The following is a 17,754-nucleotide window of genomic DNA, read 5'->3' as shown; positions in this document are numbered from 1 at the left end:
CATTGGCAGCCGAAGCGGACAAGTACTTCGCCGCTTCGGACACGCGGGCGAGAGTCAGCGTGGCCGTCACGGCCCTCGTGGCTGATGCTGCTGATGCTGCTGCTGATGCTGCTGATCCACAGCAGCAGCTTATACAGCATACGCAGCATGCTGATACGCACCTCGTGACCGCCGCCACGCCCCGCCCACCGCCGCGGCGAAAACCGCCACCGTGGGGAAACCCGCCAACTCCACCGGCCTGGCGGAGCCAGCCGCGCTCCTCCAGCTCCACCACCTGGTGCTGGTTCCACGCCAAGTTCGGCCACGAAGCTCGGCAGTGTCATCCGCCATGCTCCTTCAACAGGTCGGGAAACGCCCGGGCCGGCGCTCAATAGTGGCGATGAGCGCCGGCCGTTCGAGCAGCCTGCTGTTCATAACGGACACCTTCTCCGGGCGCCGTTACCTGTGCGACACGGGAGCGCAGGTGAGTGTCATTCCCGCCGGCACGTCAGACAAGCACGCCGCGGGTGGGGGCCACACGCGGCTTGCCGCGAACGGGACGCCCATCCGTACGTACGGAAAACGCTGCCTCTCTCTGCGGTTCGGAGGGCAGGTTTTCCGATGGATGTTCGTCACCGCCGACGTGCCCATGGCACTGCTTGGTGCGGACTTCCTGTGCGCTAATGGGCTCCTGGTCGACATCAAGCGCAGACGTCTTGTCCAGGCCGAGACGTTCAGCTCGCTCGCTTGTGCGTTGCCCAGCTCAACGAGCGGCTTGCCAAGCGGCTTGCCGAACGGTTTGGTTCCGGCCACGTTGGTCTGTACGCTTCTGGCAGCGGACGCATTCACCCGCCTCCTCGGGGGCTTCCCGGCCCTCACGCGGCCCACCTTCTCGGCGGGGGCCGTCAAGCACGGGGTGGCCCATCACATCCCCACTGTCGGGCCACCGGTATACGCCCAGGCATGCCGCCTCGAGCCGACGAAGCTGGCGGTGGCAAAAGCGGCGTTCGCTACCCTGGAGCGACTCGGCATCGTTTGGCGCTCAGAGTGCGCTTGGGCGTCGTCGCTGCACATCGTGCCGAAGCCCGGCGGGGGATGGCGACCGTGCGGGGACTATCGCCGTCTCAATGACGCCACGACTCCCGACCGCTACCCCGTCCCCCACATTCAGGACTTTTCCACCCATTTGGCAGGCATGTCCTTCTTCTCGAAGGTGGACCTCATACGCGGCTACCATCAGGTCCCCGTCAGGCCGGAGGACGTCCTGAAGACGGCGGTCATCACGCCATTCGGACTCTTCGAGTTCCTGCGCATGCCCTTCGGTCTGAAGAATGCGGCTCAGGCGTTCCAGCGACTGATGGACAGCGTCCTGCGTGACTTGGATTTTGTCTACGTCTACCTGGACGATATCCTCGTCGCCAGCGCGTCCCGCGAAGAGCACCTACGCCACCTCCGCACGCTCTTCGAACGCCTGGGCCAGCATGGCCTGATTGTGAATCCCGCAAAGTGCCGGTTCGGCGCCACCATAATCGATTTTCTGGGGCACCGTGTCACCAGGCACGGAGCCGTCCCCCTGCCGGCCAAGGTGGAGGCGGTGAAGGGGTTTCTGCGCCCCCGCACGATCAGAGGGCTGCAGGAGTTCCTGGGCATGGTGAACTTTTACCATCGGTTCCTGCCCCGTATCGCCCAGCTCCTGCGCCCCCTGCACGAAGCTCTCCGAGGTAAGCCGGGCAAAGGCGACGTTACCTGGACCGAGCAGATGGACACGGCGTTCACGGGTGCGAAGCTCGCCTTGGCTAACGCCACCATGCTCGCGCACCCGGCGCCCGATGCACCGATCGCCCTCACCACCGATGCCTTGGACTACGCGGTGGGCGCGGTGCACGAGCAATGGGTGCGTGGAGCTTGGCAACTGCTGGCATTCTTTAGCCAACAGCTTCGCCCGCCCGAACGCCGTTACAGTACCTTCGACCGCGAGTTGCTCGGGCTTCACTTGGCGGTCAGGCACTTCCGCCATCTGCTCGAGGGCCATGCGTTCACTGCCTTCGTCGACCACAAGCCGCTGATCTTCGCGATGGGCAAGGTCACCGAGCCGTGGTCGGCCCGGCAGCAGCGTCACCTCTCGGCCGTGTCCGAGTAAACGATGGACATCCAGCACGTCGCGGGGAAGGACAACCCGGTGGCGGATTGCCTTTCCCGGGCCGTCGCCCATGCAGTCCACCTCGGCATCGACTATGCCCGGATGGCAGCGGACCAGGCCGCTGACCCCGACGTCCAGGCCTTGCGGACCGCCGTCACGGGCCTCCGCGTCACCGAGGTGGCGTTCGACGGCGCGGGCGTGGCCCTCTTGTGCGACATCTCCCTCGGGCGTCCTCGCCCCATCGTGCCCGCGGGCTGGCAGCGCCAGGTGTTTGACGCCATCCACGGCCTGTCCCACCCGGGCGCGAGGGCCTCCCAAAGGCTGATCGCCGACAAGTTCGTCTGGCATGGCCTCCGGAAGGCCGTCCGCGGCTGGGCCAGGACGTGCCTCGCGTGCCAGCGCACCAAGGTGCACCGGCACACCCAGGCCCCGTTGGCCCCGTTCACGGTGCCGGAACGCCGGTTTGACCACGTCCACGTGGACCTGGTGGGACCTCTGCCCCCTCGCGGGGTTTCACCTACGTCCTCACCATGGCGGACCGCACCACCCGGTGGCCGGAGGCCGTGCCCTTGGCGTCGACAATGGCGGCCGATGTCGCGCAGGCTTTCATCGCCACCTGGGTCGCCCGGTTCGGCGCCCCCTCAGACATCTCATCCGACCGCGGCCCCCAGTTCACCTCGGAGCTCTGGGGGGCGGTCGCGCAGGGGCTCGGGGTCCGGCTGCACCGAACCACGGCCTACCACCCCCAGGCTAACGGCCTGTGTGAGCGATTTCACCGCTCATTGAAGGCCGCGCTCCGGGCCACCCTCCATGACGGCGGCTGGGTCGACAGGCTCCCCTGGGTCCTGCTGGGCCTCCGGACGGCGCCCAAGGAGGACCTGCGCGCATCCGCGGCGGAGTTGGTCTTCGGGCAACCGCTGCGGGTGCCGGGTGAGTTCCTCCCCGACTCCACGGCACCATGGTCCGCGGCACAGCAGCGCTCCGCTCTGCAAGAGACCACCCAGAGGTTCGCCCCGGTGCCAACGGCATGCCACGGGCACCCATCAACGCACGTCGCCCCAGAGCTTCGCACGGCGGAGTACGTCTTCGTCCGCCACGATGCCCACCGGACACCACTGCAGCCCCCGTATGACGGGCCTTTCCGCGTGCTGGAGACCGGGGCGAAGCACTTCACCCTGGACATTGGCGGTACTCCTGACCGCGTTTCGGTAGACCACCTCAAGCCGGCCCACCTCGACGTGGACCATCCACCGCCAGTGGGCCGACCCCCACGTCGGGGCCGCCCCCTGCGGGCGGACCCCCGGCAACGCCCAGCCCCGCCGCCACGCCGCCCCCCGGTCCTGCACCCATCCCAGGGGCAGCCAGGGGCATCCCACCTGGCATCCCTGCACCCCGGACGCCGCCGATCGCCAGGGGGCGCTTCGGCCGGGTCATTCGTCTGCCCCGCAAACTGGCCCTCCAGGTGCGCGGGAATTCTGGGGGGGCGCGTGTGGCGGACACAAAAGCCCACTGGCGTGGTGACATCATTCCGCGCACCAAGTGGGCGGTGGCCACGCCTGAGGGGTAGGCGTGGCCTCATGATATACACCGGGCGCGCAGCCCGGAGCGCGCCAGTGTTACAGTGAGCTCCTGAAATAAAGACGCTTATAAGTTACCGCTTGGCCGCTTCCTCCTTGCTTGCAAGCAGCGCGCGTAACGCCGCGCTTTAACAGTGTGTACCCAGGTTTAGAATAGGTACACTGTATCACTGCGCATTGTAAGAGCACGACCAAGTGTTAGCGTCAGGAAGGGCATCTGGCCATAAAAACATTGCCTCAAACAGGGAACCATGATTGTCATGGGGCCTGCAAGGCTAACCCCCGCTCTAGCGGGGAAAATTGCCTTTAAAACGATCATTCATGTTCATTATTCATCTTGTTTTAAATAGAGTACCTCTATATGATAACAAACATGTTGACATTCCTAATTTATCCCGAAATGTTATCCTTGACGTCCGCCAGCTACTTGTACAAAGCACTGCTGTTCAAATTATTGAGAAAGTTCCAAGAAGGCAACATATCTCACAAACCCTAAAAAAACCTCCACTGGGTTTCCATTGAAAATAGAGTAGTTTTTAAGATCCCAAATAGAAAACTGAATCGTTTTTATGCCTCCCCTCTGAAGATGGCCGGAGGCCTTATGTTCTCGGGTTGTCCGTCCATTCGGGCTAAACCTCATAAAAACACCAACTTTCAGGGTGAGGGTGACGATGATGTATGATAATTGTGATGTCATAGGTCACGTGGTATAGCAGCCATCTTGGATTAAACGCAAAAAATAAAAAATTATTTCCCGAAAACCGCTGAATGGAAAAATTTGAAACTTGGCACATTGTCAACTACTCCCAATGGGGGACCAAAGCATGATAATAATGACATCATCAGTGAAGTGGTATACCAGCCAAAAATGTTTTAATCAAATGCCTTTTCTTTAAAATCGGAAATTGCACGCACATGATTTGTGACCAATTGTATTGAAATATTAAATATATGACATCATAGGTCACATGGTTTGGCAGCCATGTTGGATTTAACCTTAAACCTTTAAAAAAACCACCTACCAATCCACTGAATCAATCGACTCAACTTTACGTGTGTCATTGACTAGACACGGCAGTTAAAAGTTGATCACGAAAACTTAATTGGTCACATGGTATGGCAGCCATATTGGATTGAAGGAAAATATTAAATAATTATATCTGAAACCGCTTACCCTCTCGATGCAAAATTTTACAAATGTCGTCGAACACCATTGTTACATATAATTTGAAAATGATCACGTCGTAGGTTATGTGATTTGGCAGCCATCTTGGATAGAAAAATGAACCATATCCGATCAATAAGCAACTTTACAAACGTGATTTCCTTCCCATACATATGCAGAGTGTACATTTTTGATGTCATATGTCACGTGGTATGGCAGCCATATTAGCTTGAAAGCCGATATTTTTAAAAATCCCTTCTCCGAAATTGCTTCGCCGATCGATTTGAAACCTGCCATGTCAGGTAAAAAATGTTGATACTTGAGAACAGCTGAAGGGATTTAAATCAAACTTGTTTATTTTTCGGACAGTCAACGAGAGCATCTACCCAATGTCACAGGCAGGGACTATGCGGAGGCATATTGACGACACAGTCGCAATGCTCTATTTTTTAAAAAGTTTTAAAGATTCTACTCAACTATAAAGCACAAAATCATGAGCCTGGCCTACATAATGGACATGATCACCCCTTATGTACGTGCATGCGCCTTGAGATCTACTGCCCAATCCCTCCTCAGTGTCCCAAAAGTAACAACTCATTACTACTAGCCGAAACCCGTGGAACATCCACGGAAGGGAGGATGTGGTGTATGGATAGAGTGTACCATTATGGATGGCAAAGGGGATTTGCTTGTCCGAGTAAGAGTTAGGAAGAAAGATGAGAATGAAGAGTGCGTATATGAACAACGATCGCCGACACCGGCACAAATGCATGCTCTGGATTGTCCACTCAGTGGACGGCTTGCTTTCGCCTTCGCCTGTCCAATCAGCGGACGGCTTGCTTCGCCTTCGCCCAGCAGATGCCAATACGATGGCGTCGTAAGATGGCGTCGTATCGGCAGTTAATCGGATGCTTTTGGGTCCCAACGTCGGCTAATTCAGATTTTTCGAGTATGGCTGTACGTGATAAACAAAGAGCGCGGTTCGTAGATCGTAAATCCATTCGTGCCGTGGGCATCGGGTCACTGGGTGCGGCATAAAAGGGATAACAAAGTCGAGTCCTTACGCTATTATTATATAGATGGTGACCGGGCATTTGTAGTAGTGCCTCCAACCCTTTGGAATTCACTCCCTCTACACATTCGTCAAGCAACCAGTTTGCAAATTTTGAAAACATTGCTCAAAACATCTTTTTAACAAACACTAGATTGTAATCCCCATCTTGGTGTTACTGTCCTAGTGTCCTATAATTATATCGCAATAATTATGTTGCAAATATTATATTGTACGCAATAATTATATTGTAGAATGTATATTTATGATGCCATCGGGTACGTGGTCTTGCAGCCATAATAGATCCAAAAAAAAACAACCTTAAAAAACAGAAGAGTTGGCTCGCACCAAGAAGAAATTGCGCGGGGTAAGTATTCTATGAATACCATCTAGTTGATTTTGTTTCGTCTTGTACTCCAAATCGACTTGTCTAACAATGAAGGAAGGAAAGATGGAGAAATTATAGCCATTCTACTTGTACTCAACATCGACGTCTAGGCGGAAAAATGCGGTATATTCATCGTGTTATTTCCATTGCCTACAGGCTTTCCTGATACATTCCATCAAATGGTATGCTCATGTTTTTATTCTGCATGTGATACATGTACAAGCTCCAATATGTCTTTTTCAGCCGCGTCGCAGACGCTGGTCATAGAGTGCCCTCTGCTGTTGTTCTTGTTCTTCTTCTTCTTGTTCTTGTTGTTCTTGCAGAGAAGACAAAACCTCAAAGCTCCACCCATTCTGGGAACCATAGCTCCACCCATTGTGGGAGAGGCTTCATATAAACAAATATCCACCATTTTATTAACTCGCATAGCTTTGAGGCCTGTTTTGTAGGCCCATGGTGTCTTGCTCTCTCACACAGTTTTCTTTCAAATCAAATTCGATATATCATTTCATTTTTCACAGGCGCTAACATAGTTTTAGACTCGGTTGAAAAAAAACGGGAAGAAAATCCGATGAAAGTTGCCCTTTATAGAACGAAATGAATTCTCAAAGGCCTGTAACTTCAAGTCCATTGAGATATTTTTTTTTTAAATTGAGGCATGGTCAGTTATACACCACCCGAAATAACAGACGGGAAAATGCCGAGTTATATATATTTTGTTTAAATCGCGGCATGGTCAGTTATACACCACCCGAAATAACAGACGGGAAAATGCCGAGATATATTGTTGTTTTTTTTAAATCGCGGCATGGTCAGTCATACACTGCCTGAAATAACAGACGGGAAAATGCCGAGATATATATATTTTGTTTAAATCGCGGCATGGTCAGTCATACACCGCCTGAAATAACAGACGGGAAAATGCCGAGATATATAAAAAATTCGTCCATTTGATGACAATCGTCACGATGAAATATTTAATTTATACGTCGTCACAATAATGTGGAGAGAGGAGCATAGCTTCGTTCACGTGTCGCCACACACGGGAAATTGCCGAGATTTTTTTTTTTTTAATCGCGGCATGGTCAGTCATACACCGCCTGAAATAACAGACGGGAAAATGCCGAGATATATTTTCACTTTGCACAAAAATAACATGAAGTAATCGAATCAATAGGAATGTCCTGTGCCTATAACATCGACGTTATAGGCACAGCTGCATCTAGGCATTGTGTAACATCCACGCGGCTTTTGTTTTAATTAAAACTTTTTGTCCTTTTTTATTGGTGTAAAACAATAAAGGATGTTGAGCATGTTGTACCATGATTGCTAGGAAATGACCCCAGTTCAAAATGGTAACATCTTTTGATTGATACAAATAAACATAATTTTACAAAATCTGCTTTTCCAGTTCAGATGAAACACCATCGATGTGAAGTATTTTCTCTTTATTCGCTCGTCCCCAGCGCAGCGGGAGATGAGTTATTGCATTCGTGTGTTTGTCCAGGGAATTACTTTTTTACCATTCGATCTTTTGACATCAAATTTTCAACAAACCTTCATTAGGAGAATTGGAGAACACATTCATTAATGTACAAAAAAGTTTTTGGCTGTTCTTTTCGTCGAGTTTAGTTTGAGTACAACATTTTGCATCTTGAGTTCTTTTCTAGTTATTGAAGTTGGTTTTATGACTAATGGTAGTTATCTTTATTGCAACTCAATTCTTTTAAAATTGCTTTAAAAACTAACTTTCCATTTCCAATTTCTTTTTTCAATAACCACAGGAGCAGCATGTCTAGCACGTGCCTGGTCGTCCACAGTTGATGGCCTGCTTGGGAGCAGCAACACCAGTTACTTTCTCAAGCAAAACATGCCCATTGGCATACCTTATTTGGCAGAGTTCCCTGATTTTATGGCCGCTGCACTCATTATGGTCCTCGCAGGTAAGCGTGCTTGCATGAAAGAGAAAGGGGGGAGTGGTTGTTAGTTGAGGTCACGATCTTGTTTGAATCGTGTAATTCATGACTTCACATTTGTAATGTAATGTTTCAGCCTTCTCCCTTCCTCCCATTCATTCCTTTAATCTTTTTCTCCTGCTTTCTTTCCCACAGGCATACTGGCACTGGGAGTGAAGGAATCTACTTTTATTCACAAGGTGTTCACCTTTGTAAATATCGCAGTTATAGTTTTTATCATAATTGCGGGGCTATGTAAAAGTGATCTTGATAACTGGAAGCTCAACCCAGAAAACTTCACCAGCAACTTCACAATATGTGAAATGTGAGTGTTACTCACGATTGTTCCTCATTGACTCTATCCCTGTCATATTTCAATCGGTCTGTGCTTCAGTGCAAGTTCACTTTAATCGGTTTTATTTGTTCTTTGTTTCTCTCCACCCTGTAGATCTGAAGTTGGTCAGGGTGGTTTCTTTCCATTCGGTGTGAGTGGGACTCTGGCAGGTGCTGCGACGTGTTTCTATGCATTTGTTGGTTTTGACAGCATCGCCACGACTGGTAAGGAAATGAGCACCTCAGTGTTGTCCTCAGAAGGTATATTTTACAACTTCCACATTTGTTTTTGTTACAAGGGAATACACTAACAGGAAAGGAAGAGAAAAGGAGAAGAAACACTAAAAGCTGGATGTAAGAAGGTTGGGTGAGCAAGGGTTAATGGTGGAAATAAATATCATGAGTCAAGATGGAGGATAACAGGAGGTGGGTGGTTGGTGATGTTTAATTTACCGCCATGGTGAGGGCGTTTAATGTTCCAAAAAACAAATATTTTAATTGGCTGTACAAGTTTAATCCACTGGTAAGATGACTTGGGGGACGGGAGGGAGAGGGGTGGGAGGAAACCATATTCATTGTTTTAGAAATGACCCAATATAATTGAACATCCACTGCGTTTCCATCTGAGCTGCATTTAAACCATAAAAGCTGCACATTATCCTTCAAGATCGATCCTTATTGAAACCACAGCCACCCAAAGGATTGTCTTTGTATTGTGCAGAAAATCATGATTTGCATCATGCGTTGCGCACAGTGATATTGTTCTTTTTATTCCTGCAAAGGGCAAAGAATGAGCTTGTGGACATGCTAGGCTTTGCCTCATGGATACTCACACAGAAAAAAAACCCAACATTTTTTAGCATGTGTATTTTAGTAATGTGATCTGTTTATACTGAAGTTTGCCTAGTGAAGAAGTGCATAACCTTTCAACCTTTCATTTTTATTAACCATTCTGGCAGGAGAGGAAGTGAAGAATCCTCAGAAATCTATACCGATCAGCATTGTGGTTTCTCTCCTCGTCTGCTTCGTTGCCTACTTTGGTGTCTCTTCCGTGCTTACACTGATGATGCCATACCCACTGCTCGATACTAATTCCCCTCTTCCCAAAGCGTTTGAGTATGTGGGCATGGCTTGGGCACGTTACTTGGTGGCTGTCGGGTCCCTCTGTGCTCTCTCCACAAGGTGTGCATGCTTAAGTGCAATGCTCGTGATGGATGATGGAGGCATCAGTTGTAACCTATGGAAATAAATGATAAACTTGATGTTTGATGATGATGCATCCTTGTGACATTCCCAGCCTCCTGGGCAGCATGTTCCCAATGCCGAGGATCGCCTATGCCATGGCAATGGACGGTCTACTTTTCCGATGGCTCGGCACCATCAACAGCTACACAAAAACACCGTTACTTGCCACTTTTTCTTTGGGCTTTTTGGCAGGTAATGCTCGTTTTGCCTTTGCCTCATATTTTCTTTTTTCCACAGAGTAAAGTTTGTTTTTGATTCACTGCCTCCTCCAATTTTGAAAACCTCTCACCCCATCCACCCTCAAGCCCTCATGGCCTTGCTATTTGACCTCGATTCCTTGGTGGCCATGATCTCTATTGGCAACCTTATGGCCTTCTCCATCGTCGCTGCTTGCTTACTGGTCCTGAGGTAATATACCTGCATGGGTGAAACTCCTTCTGTATATGATGGAAATCCATATTTTTATTATGACACATACGTAGGTTTCCATATTTTTGTCGTCAAAAAAGCATGCCACAATTGTAGGGAATTAAGGTGCTATTCCGATATGCTGATTCGTTTCTTAACCCATTTCATCCGGATGGGGTGCCAATGCTAGTTTAGGAGTCGTGGTCAGCGAGAGAACGAGGCCATTTGGTTGAGTTCAAAGCATGTTTATTCGTACAGAACCCAGCACACTCTGTCAACCCCGTTTATCGGGCAGCAATATATATACACACACTCAAACACGTCATGCCGGAGCGTTTGCCCGGGAAAGGCGAGACCGAGCGTGCCCGGGCATCCTGGGCGAGCCCTGGAAAGGCAAGTCTGGACGTGCCCGGGAAAGACGAGACCTGGCATGCCCGGGCGGCTCGGGAAAGGCGAGTCCGGGCATGCCCAGGAGAGGCGCGTCTGGGCCTGTCCGGGCGGCCTGGGCGAGCCCGGCATGGTGATCGCTCCCTGGCCGCGTCCTCGGCAGGTGCAAGGCGATTGTGTATACCCAGCGGTAACCGCTACACGCGCCCCTCCAGAATCGACTTGCACCGGCAGGGTCAATTTAAGGGGGGTCCTGATGACCCAGCCGAAGCGACCCCTGGAGAGTCGTGGGGGGTGGGGTCCGGTGTGGTGGTGGGTGGTCGAGTGGGGGGAACCGTGGACGGGGGGCAGCCTCGCCGCGACGTACTCCGCTGTGCGAAGCGCTGGGGGGATGTAGGACCGGGGTTGAGCTGACGGTGGGACTGGTCAAGTCCTCGGGGGCGGCTGCCGAGGTTCCTCGTGGGCCTCCCGAGGTTGCAGTTCGCGGGTGCAGTGCCGAGAAGGCTCGAGCAGTGCTCGGCGTCAGTGCACGCGAAACGCGGTTGAGCCAACCGAGGGGCTGGTCAAGGCCTCGGGGGAGGCTGCCGAGGTTCCTCGCGGGCCTCCCGAGGATGCAGGGTCGGAGAAGTAGTTGTGGCTGTAGTTGTAGAGTGAAGTTGTGCGTGCTTGCATGAAAGGTAACGAAGCAGCCGTGCCGCGAACATCAGAGCGCGCGCAAGAGATGAGCAGCAGTGCCACCCACATCGCGTAACTGCATTCCTTCAGAGGGTCCTGGAGCGGGCTCGTCCCTCCGGTCGTAGAGGAGGAGCCGAGCGCAGTGCGCAAACCACATGGCCGCTCGTCGGTGCCAAAACTCCAGCAGCACGATCGAAACCGCCGTGTTCGTTTGCAGCCCCCGAATCCGTTCAGGGGTAGACGAGGTCACCAGTTTAGGAGTTGTGGTCGGCGAGAGAACGAGGCCATTTGGTTGAGTTCAAAGCATGTTTATTCGTACAGAACCCAGCACACTCTGTCAAGCCCGTTTATCGGGCAGCAATATATATACACACTCAAACACGTCATGCCGGAGCGTTTGCCCGGGAAAGGCGAGACCGGGCGTGCCCGGGCGTCCTGGGCGAGCCCTGGAAAGGCGAGTCTGGACGTGCCCGGGCGTCCTGGAAAGGCGAGGCTGGGCATGCCCGGGAAAGACGAGACCGGGCGTGCCCGGGCGGCTCGGGCGAGCCCGGGAAAGGCGAGTCCGGGCATGCCCAGGAGAGGCGCGTCTGGGCCTGTCCGGGCGGCCTGGGCGAGCCCGGTATGATCGCTCCCTGGCCGCGTCCTCGGCAGGTGCAAGGCGATTGTGTATACCCAGCGGTAACCGCTACACTAGCACATCATGATCACGATCATGTGAATTACTCCCATGGTAGTTTTTATGAGGTATATTTGTAGAGGTTAGCCAGGTACAAAATCTTGCAAGCATGTTACAGTGAATAGACGTCCGCCAGGCAGGAGAACGTCTGTCTTGGTTGGTAAATACGGAAACGGTATCCATTGTTGGATTTTTCCATCGCCGTTCCTTCCTATAAATTTCACGGAAAATACAGACTTGCTGTCTTTACATTGCATGAAGTAAAGACGCGAATGATGGTGCTGCACACAAATGCAAAACCTGATAAAATCTGTTGGTCGTGGTGAAGTTTGTTTCATTATATAATCGAATTCAGCCAATTCAGCAATGATATAATCGAATTCCCGGTTGATTGATGACGCGTCATTTCCTGTGTGTAGTGATAGATAAGATTGTTTAAGGTGCTCCTTAAGCACTAAGATCATTACTTTTCTCATGTATCTTTTGAATGTGCTTTCTTTGCTTTGATTTGGATAAATACCTGTCATTGTGCTTGATTCAATTTGAAATGAATGTGTAAATTAAATAGATGTGCTTGTTAATGAGTGAGGCATTTCAGACGATATTCACTTATGTCCTTTCCTCGATTGGTCCAATACAGGTATAAGCATAATTAGACAGGAAGTTGTCCCCCAGTGATTGGCTCCAGATATAGCCAATAGCCATCCACAGTTTTCTTGGCTGTCCTTAAATAAATAGATGGGTGGTTATTGAGGGCGTGGTCCTTAGTTATGTTGCCGTGTCAACGGAAAGGTAACGTGTAACAGCAGAACGCCACCCTGCCAGGCCAGTAATTCTAAGACGGGCGGTTACGGTTGTGACATTACATTCACAACCCGACGGACCGCAGAGTTATATGCGAAATCGTGGCGTACAAGTGTCGAAGGCTGGGACAAATCCAAGAGCTCCCCTCGTGGTGAACCCCAAACCCCAGTGCCGTAACAATATGCATATCTCTCTCTTTCATCAGATTTAGTCATATCTCAGTCGTCATCTTCTTCATATTCGTTGGGTAACATACAAACTGGTTCTGGTGCATTACCACAAAGTCCTCGACATTCTGTACATCCAGAGCTACATTGTAATCCATGTTTTCAAAACCGTTGTGCAGTCCACTTTGCATTTGCATCTGATCACCTCTAGTAATCGTTGAGGTGCTGGTGGTCTGTTTCCAGAGGTACCATCTTTCCATCGTGAACTGTCCGTCCCGACTGAAGAGGAGCCAATTCCATGTTGCCCTGCCAAAATATGACTTGATGGTAGACTCTTCGTGACTTTTACAAAGTAATAAAAAATGAAAAGCTGAAATGTCTTGAGTCAATACGTATCCAACCCCTTTGCTATGACACTCCAAATTGAGCTCAAGTGCATCCGATTTCCTTTGATCATCCTCTGGATGTCTCCACAACGTGATTGGAGTCCATCTGTGGCCAATTAAATTGATTGGACACGATTTAGAAAGAAACACACCACACCGAAGGTCCCACAGTTGACAGTGCATGTCAGAGCAGAAACTCTACCATGAAGTCCAACGAACTGTCCGTAGAAATCCGAGATAGAATTGTGAGGAGGCATAGATCTGGGGAAGGGTATAAAACAATTTCTAGAGTGTTAAAAGTTCCCAAGAGCACAGTGAGCTCCGTCATTAGGAAATGGAAAGAACATGGAACTACCCAGACTCTTCCTTGAGCTGGCTGTCCAACCTAACTGAGCAACTGGGCCAGAATGACTTTTGTCAGGGAGGTGATCAAGAACCCAATGAATACTCTGAGATCACAACTTCATTGGCTGAGATAGGAGAACCTGCCAGAAGGACAACAGTCTCTGCAGCATTTCACAGATTGAGGCTTTATGGGAGAGTGGCCAGACAGAGGCCACTCCTGAGAAAAAGGCACATGACAGCACATCTGGACTTTGCAAAAAGACATGTGAAAGATTTTGAGAGCAGGAGGCAAAATATTCTGTGGTCTAATGAGATAAAATTGAACTCTTTGGCCTGAATGCAAAGCGCTATGCCTGGTGTAAAACGAGCACAGCACATCACCCATACCAAGCACAGCTCATCACCCATCTAACACCATCCCTAACGTGAAGGATGGTGGTGGCAGCATAATGTTGTGGGGATGCTTTTCAGTGGCAGGTACTGGGAGACTTGTAAATATAGAGGGAACAATTTATGGAGCCAAATAAAGGCAAATCCTGAGGATTTTGTACCTGCTCCAAAGTACAAAAGACCTCAGACTGTGGCGAAGATTTACGTTCCAGCAGAACAATGACCCCAATCATGCAGCCAAAGCAACATTGTAATGGGTTCAGAACAAGAATGTGAAAGTCCTTGAGTGGCCCAGCCAAAGCCCAGACTTGAATTCCATTGAGAATCTGTGGAAAGACTTGAAGATTGCTGTTCACTGACACTCCCCAACCAACTTGACAGAGTTTGAGCAAATCTGCAAGGAAGAATGGGAGAAACTCCCCAAATCCAGATGTGCAAAGCTGATACAGACATACCCAAGAAGACTTGAAGCTGTAATGACTGTCAAAGGCACCTCTGCAAAGTATTGACTCAGGCGGTTGAATGCTTATGTAAATTAGATATTTCTGTATTTAATTTTAAATTACTGTGTAAAATTTTCTTAATATTTTTTTCAACTTTGACATTATTGGATATTATGTGTAGATCAGTGACCAAAAAATCCCAATTTAATCCATTTTAAATTTAGGCTATAACACAACAAAATGTGAAAAAACTAAAGTGTGTGAATACTTTCTGAAGAAACTGTAGATGCAAATAGCGTTTTTTTATGAATTGAAAAATAAACATGTTCCACTAATTATTTTTTGGTTGACTTTTGATGTTATTTAAGGATGTTATTTAAGCCATAAAAAGTCGTGTTATGAAATAAATAAAAAATTCTGTTGCATTTAGTGATGGGTTCACCCTATTTGTCCCACTCAGCAGCTCCTGGACTACTCATTAATTTCTTTTTTTCAAAACTTCTGCAGTTTCACACATGTGCTTGTTTCGTTCATGCTCTTGTCATGTGTTTACTCCTTTTGAGACATCCGGTGTCAAAATCGTTACCAGCTGCATTGTCATTGCTTTTTTACTTTTTTGTTTTGCTTGGCATGACACAAGTCACTTCATCCTCCAGATATCGACCAGACGAATGGAGTCGACAATTGGCTCCTGGTGGAAGTCATGGTGTAGAAAACAATGATAAGAAGGCAAACTCTTGCCAAGATCGTAACCATCAATGCCAGAGGGGGAGCTGCTCATCGAAGGACATTCCGTCTGCCAACGCGAGAATCATTGTCAGTGTTTGTGTTGTAGTTGTTGGTGAGTTATAATCCCTTAATTTGTATTTCTAGTTCTGCATGAAGATTTTATTTTGATGTCATTTCATCTCCATTCCTTCATATATTTAGTCTTTCATCTTTGCAACTGAATTCCCGTGTCTTGTCTCATTCTCCACCATCCAGTCTTTCAAGAGTGCTGCCCATCGTCACCTCATGCTATCTTATACCCATCTCTGCTTTCACAGCTTTCCTTTCTGCCACTTATCCACTCATGTGTGACGTTTTGCGTCTCCGTGTTACCCTTTGATCCTCTGGCAATATGTCAACTTGCTTCTAAACCTCGTGTTGGCTTAACGGCTAAGGTGGCTGGCTTGAAATGTTAGCGTCCTCAGTTTGAGTCCCTGTCATGTTGAATTAACACCAGGTGGGTTGACTCAGCCTGTCATCCTTCTGAGGTTGGCAAACAAGTACCAACTGACTGGTAATGGGGGCATTGCAAAAGCGGCACAGCTGCACCACCATAAAATGATGCAGCCAGCAGCCACGGGCCGCATACGAACCACCACATGCTGCTTGTTGCTCTCTGACATTTCGCTCATCCATGGACTGCTTTGTGCACAGAGAGTTCTGTGCACAAAACTGCTTTGACTTGATTCTTGATTTTTTTTATCAACTTTTACGGTGATGTCTGATGTGAAATGCCAGCATTTCCTTGGTTATTTTTGGGTAAACCTTTTCTGGTTATCCCCAAAAGTCATGCTAAGAAGAAGAGCCACTTAAAGTGCCTTCAGAAAGTATTGTCATGTTCAGAGGGATTTCCAACGCCTCTGAACGGATGGGCCGAACAGGCTTCACCCCTCTCAGACTCTGTCAATTACTGCGGACTTTACGCTCACGCGCGGGACTGAGGAGAATCATGAGAACCTTAAAGCTTTTACAAAACCAAATGGGTTTATTCCCAAACAAATAATAACCAGGGAAGATTGACCCGACAGGGGAATTCGATGACGGGATTGGGGGAGGGGAAAATGAGGAATTCCAGGAACAAATAACTATGTACAATGAGGTAAAATAAATCGTATAAAAACTAAGGTGCCTCACTCCATTCACAAGCACAGACGGGGAGAGGGACAAAACCGGGTGACTGATCTCTCTTTGGTGGTGGTGGTAACAGAGGAGAATGGTGGCAGCCACGAGAGGACGAGCAGGCGATGGATGATGAGACGATCAGGAAGACAAAGAGGTGATGAGATGAGCAGGACTATGAACATGCAAGGGGGGAAGATGAGAACAGCACCAGGGCCAAGGCAGGCAGGCAGGACGACATCATTAAAGCTCTCCTCTTTCCCAGAATTCTCCTAGTTTTCCTCACAAACAGCAAGCTCTTCAACGCACTCAACCCGCTCGATCCAGGCTCCTTGCCCTTCTCCTCAGGACTACTGCAATCCTCTTGCACCTTTTATCAGCTCCTCCCTCGTCTCCCTTGACAACACTCCGCTCCTCGAGGCGTTGGGCTCCACCCCTTCAATGAGACAATCATAGCTCTACCCCCCTCTCTCCTTACCTGGCAGAGTTCCATGATCTGCCTCGTTCTTCTCTGCACTACAGAGCTGTCACCCAGTGCACCCGGTAGATGTTTACAGGGAGGCTTGTACGCACATTTATTTCACTTATTCCCTTGCTATCTATTACAAAGTACCACCTTACATGCGGTACACATTCAAACAGACAATCCTTAAACTGACATGTCCTTACTTCTTACATCGAGATTGGCTTTCTACTCACACATGGACCATACTACTCTATAAAGTTATATGTCTTATCTCTCTCCCCCACCCCCCATAAATGTAACAGTATTCACAGGAGACCTTTTCACATCTTGTTGTTACAGCTTGAATTTAAAATGGGTGAAGTTAAAAAATTTTGTCACCGATATACACAAAATACCCCATAAGGACAAAGTGAAAACATGTTTTTTTTTACAGATTTATTGAAAATGAAAAGCTGAACCGTCTTGTCAATAAATATTCAACCCCTTTGCTATGACAGTCCAATTTGAGCTCAGGTGCATCCCATTTCCTTTTATCATCTTTGAGATGTGTCTACAACTTGATTGGAGTCCACCCATGGCCAATTCAATTGTGTCAGCAATGATTGATTGCCAAAAATAATCGCGGAATTTCTCTTTGCAGCTACGCTCATTTGAAGCAGCTGCGTTTGAAATCAACTTTCCAACATTGGCTTGATACTGCGCTGCGCTCCGCACCACTCGGATCACTGGCTTAGATGGTATCCCTTGTGCAGAGAATTGTGAATGGCGTTTTTCTTTTATTTTCCTTTTCGTAATTATGCTGTGGGATTTAAATCTGTAGACAAACCCACACAAAATCTGACAGTTTAATGAATACAGTCAACCCTTGTTTTATGGGGTGGTTAGGT

The 17,754-nt window shown here is 49.2% G+C and overlaps 1 protein-coding gene across 1 annotated transcript in view; it reads left to right on the top strand.

Moving 5' to 3' along the window:
* The window catches only part of LOC137412337 (cationic amino acid transporter 2-like), a 117,717-nt gene extending 102,095 nt beyond the window's left edge, over nt 1-15,622 (top strand). Inside the window, exons 3-10 of the mRNA XM_078770964.1 lie at nt 8,085-8,243; nt 8,412-8,580; nt 8,704-8,813; nt 9,548-9,770; nt 9,886-10,025; nt 10,139-10,241; nt 15,171-15,355; nt 15,561-15,622. Of these exons, the coding sequence (XP_078627090.1) occupies nt 8,085-8,243; nt 8,412-8,580; nt 8,704-8,813; nt 9,548-9,770; nt 9,886-10,025; nt 10,139-10,241; nt 15,171-15,355; nt 15,561-15,622 (1,151 nt within the window). The remainder of the gene's footprint in view (nt 1-8,084; nt 8,244-8,411; nt 8,581-8,703; nt 8,814-9,547; nt 9,771-9,885; nt 10,026-10,138; nt 10,242-15,170; nt 15,356-15,560) is intronic.
* Nucleotides 15,623-17,754: the final 2,132 nt, after the last annotated feature.

The sequence above is a fragment of the Myxine glutinosa genome, chromosome 1 (assembly GCF_964187855.1).
Source record: "Myxine glutinosa chromosome 1, kmMyxGlut1.1, whole genome shotgun sequence".
Classification (NCBI taxonomy): Eukaryota; Metazoa; Chordata; class Myxini; order Myxiniformes; family Myxinidae; genus Myxine; species Myxine glutinosa.
This window is presented reverse-complemented; position numbering and strand designations above follow the sequence as displayed.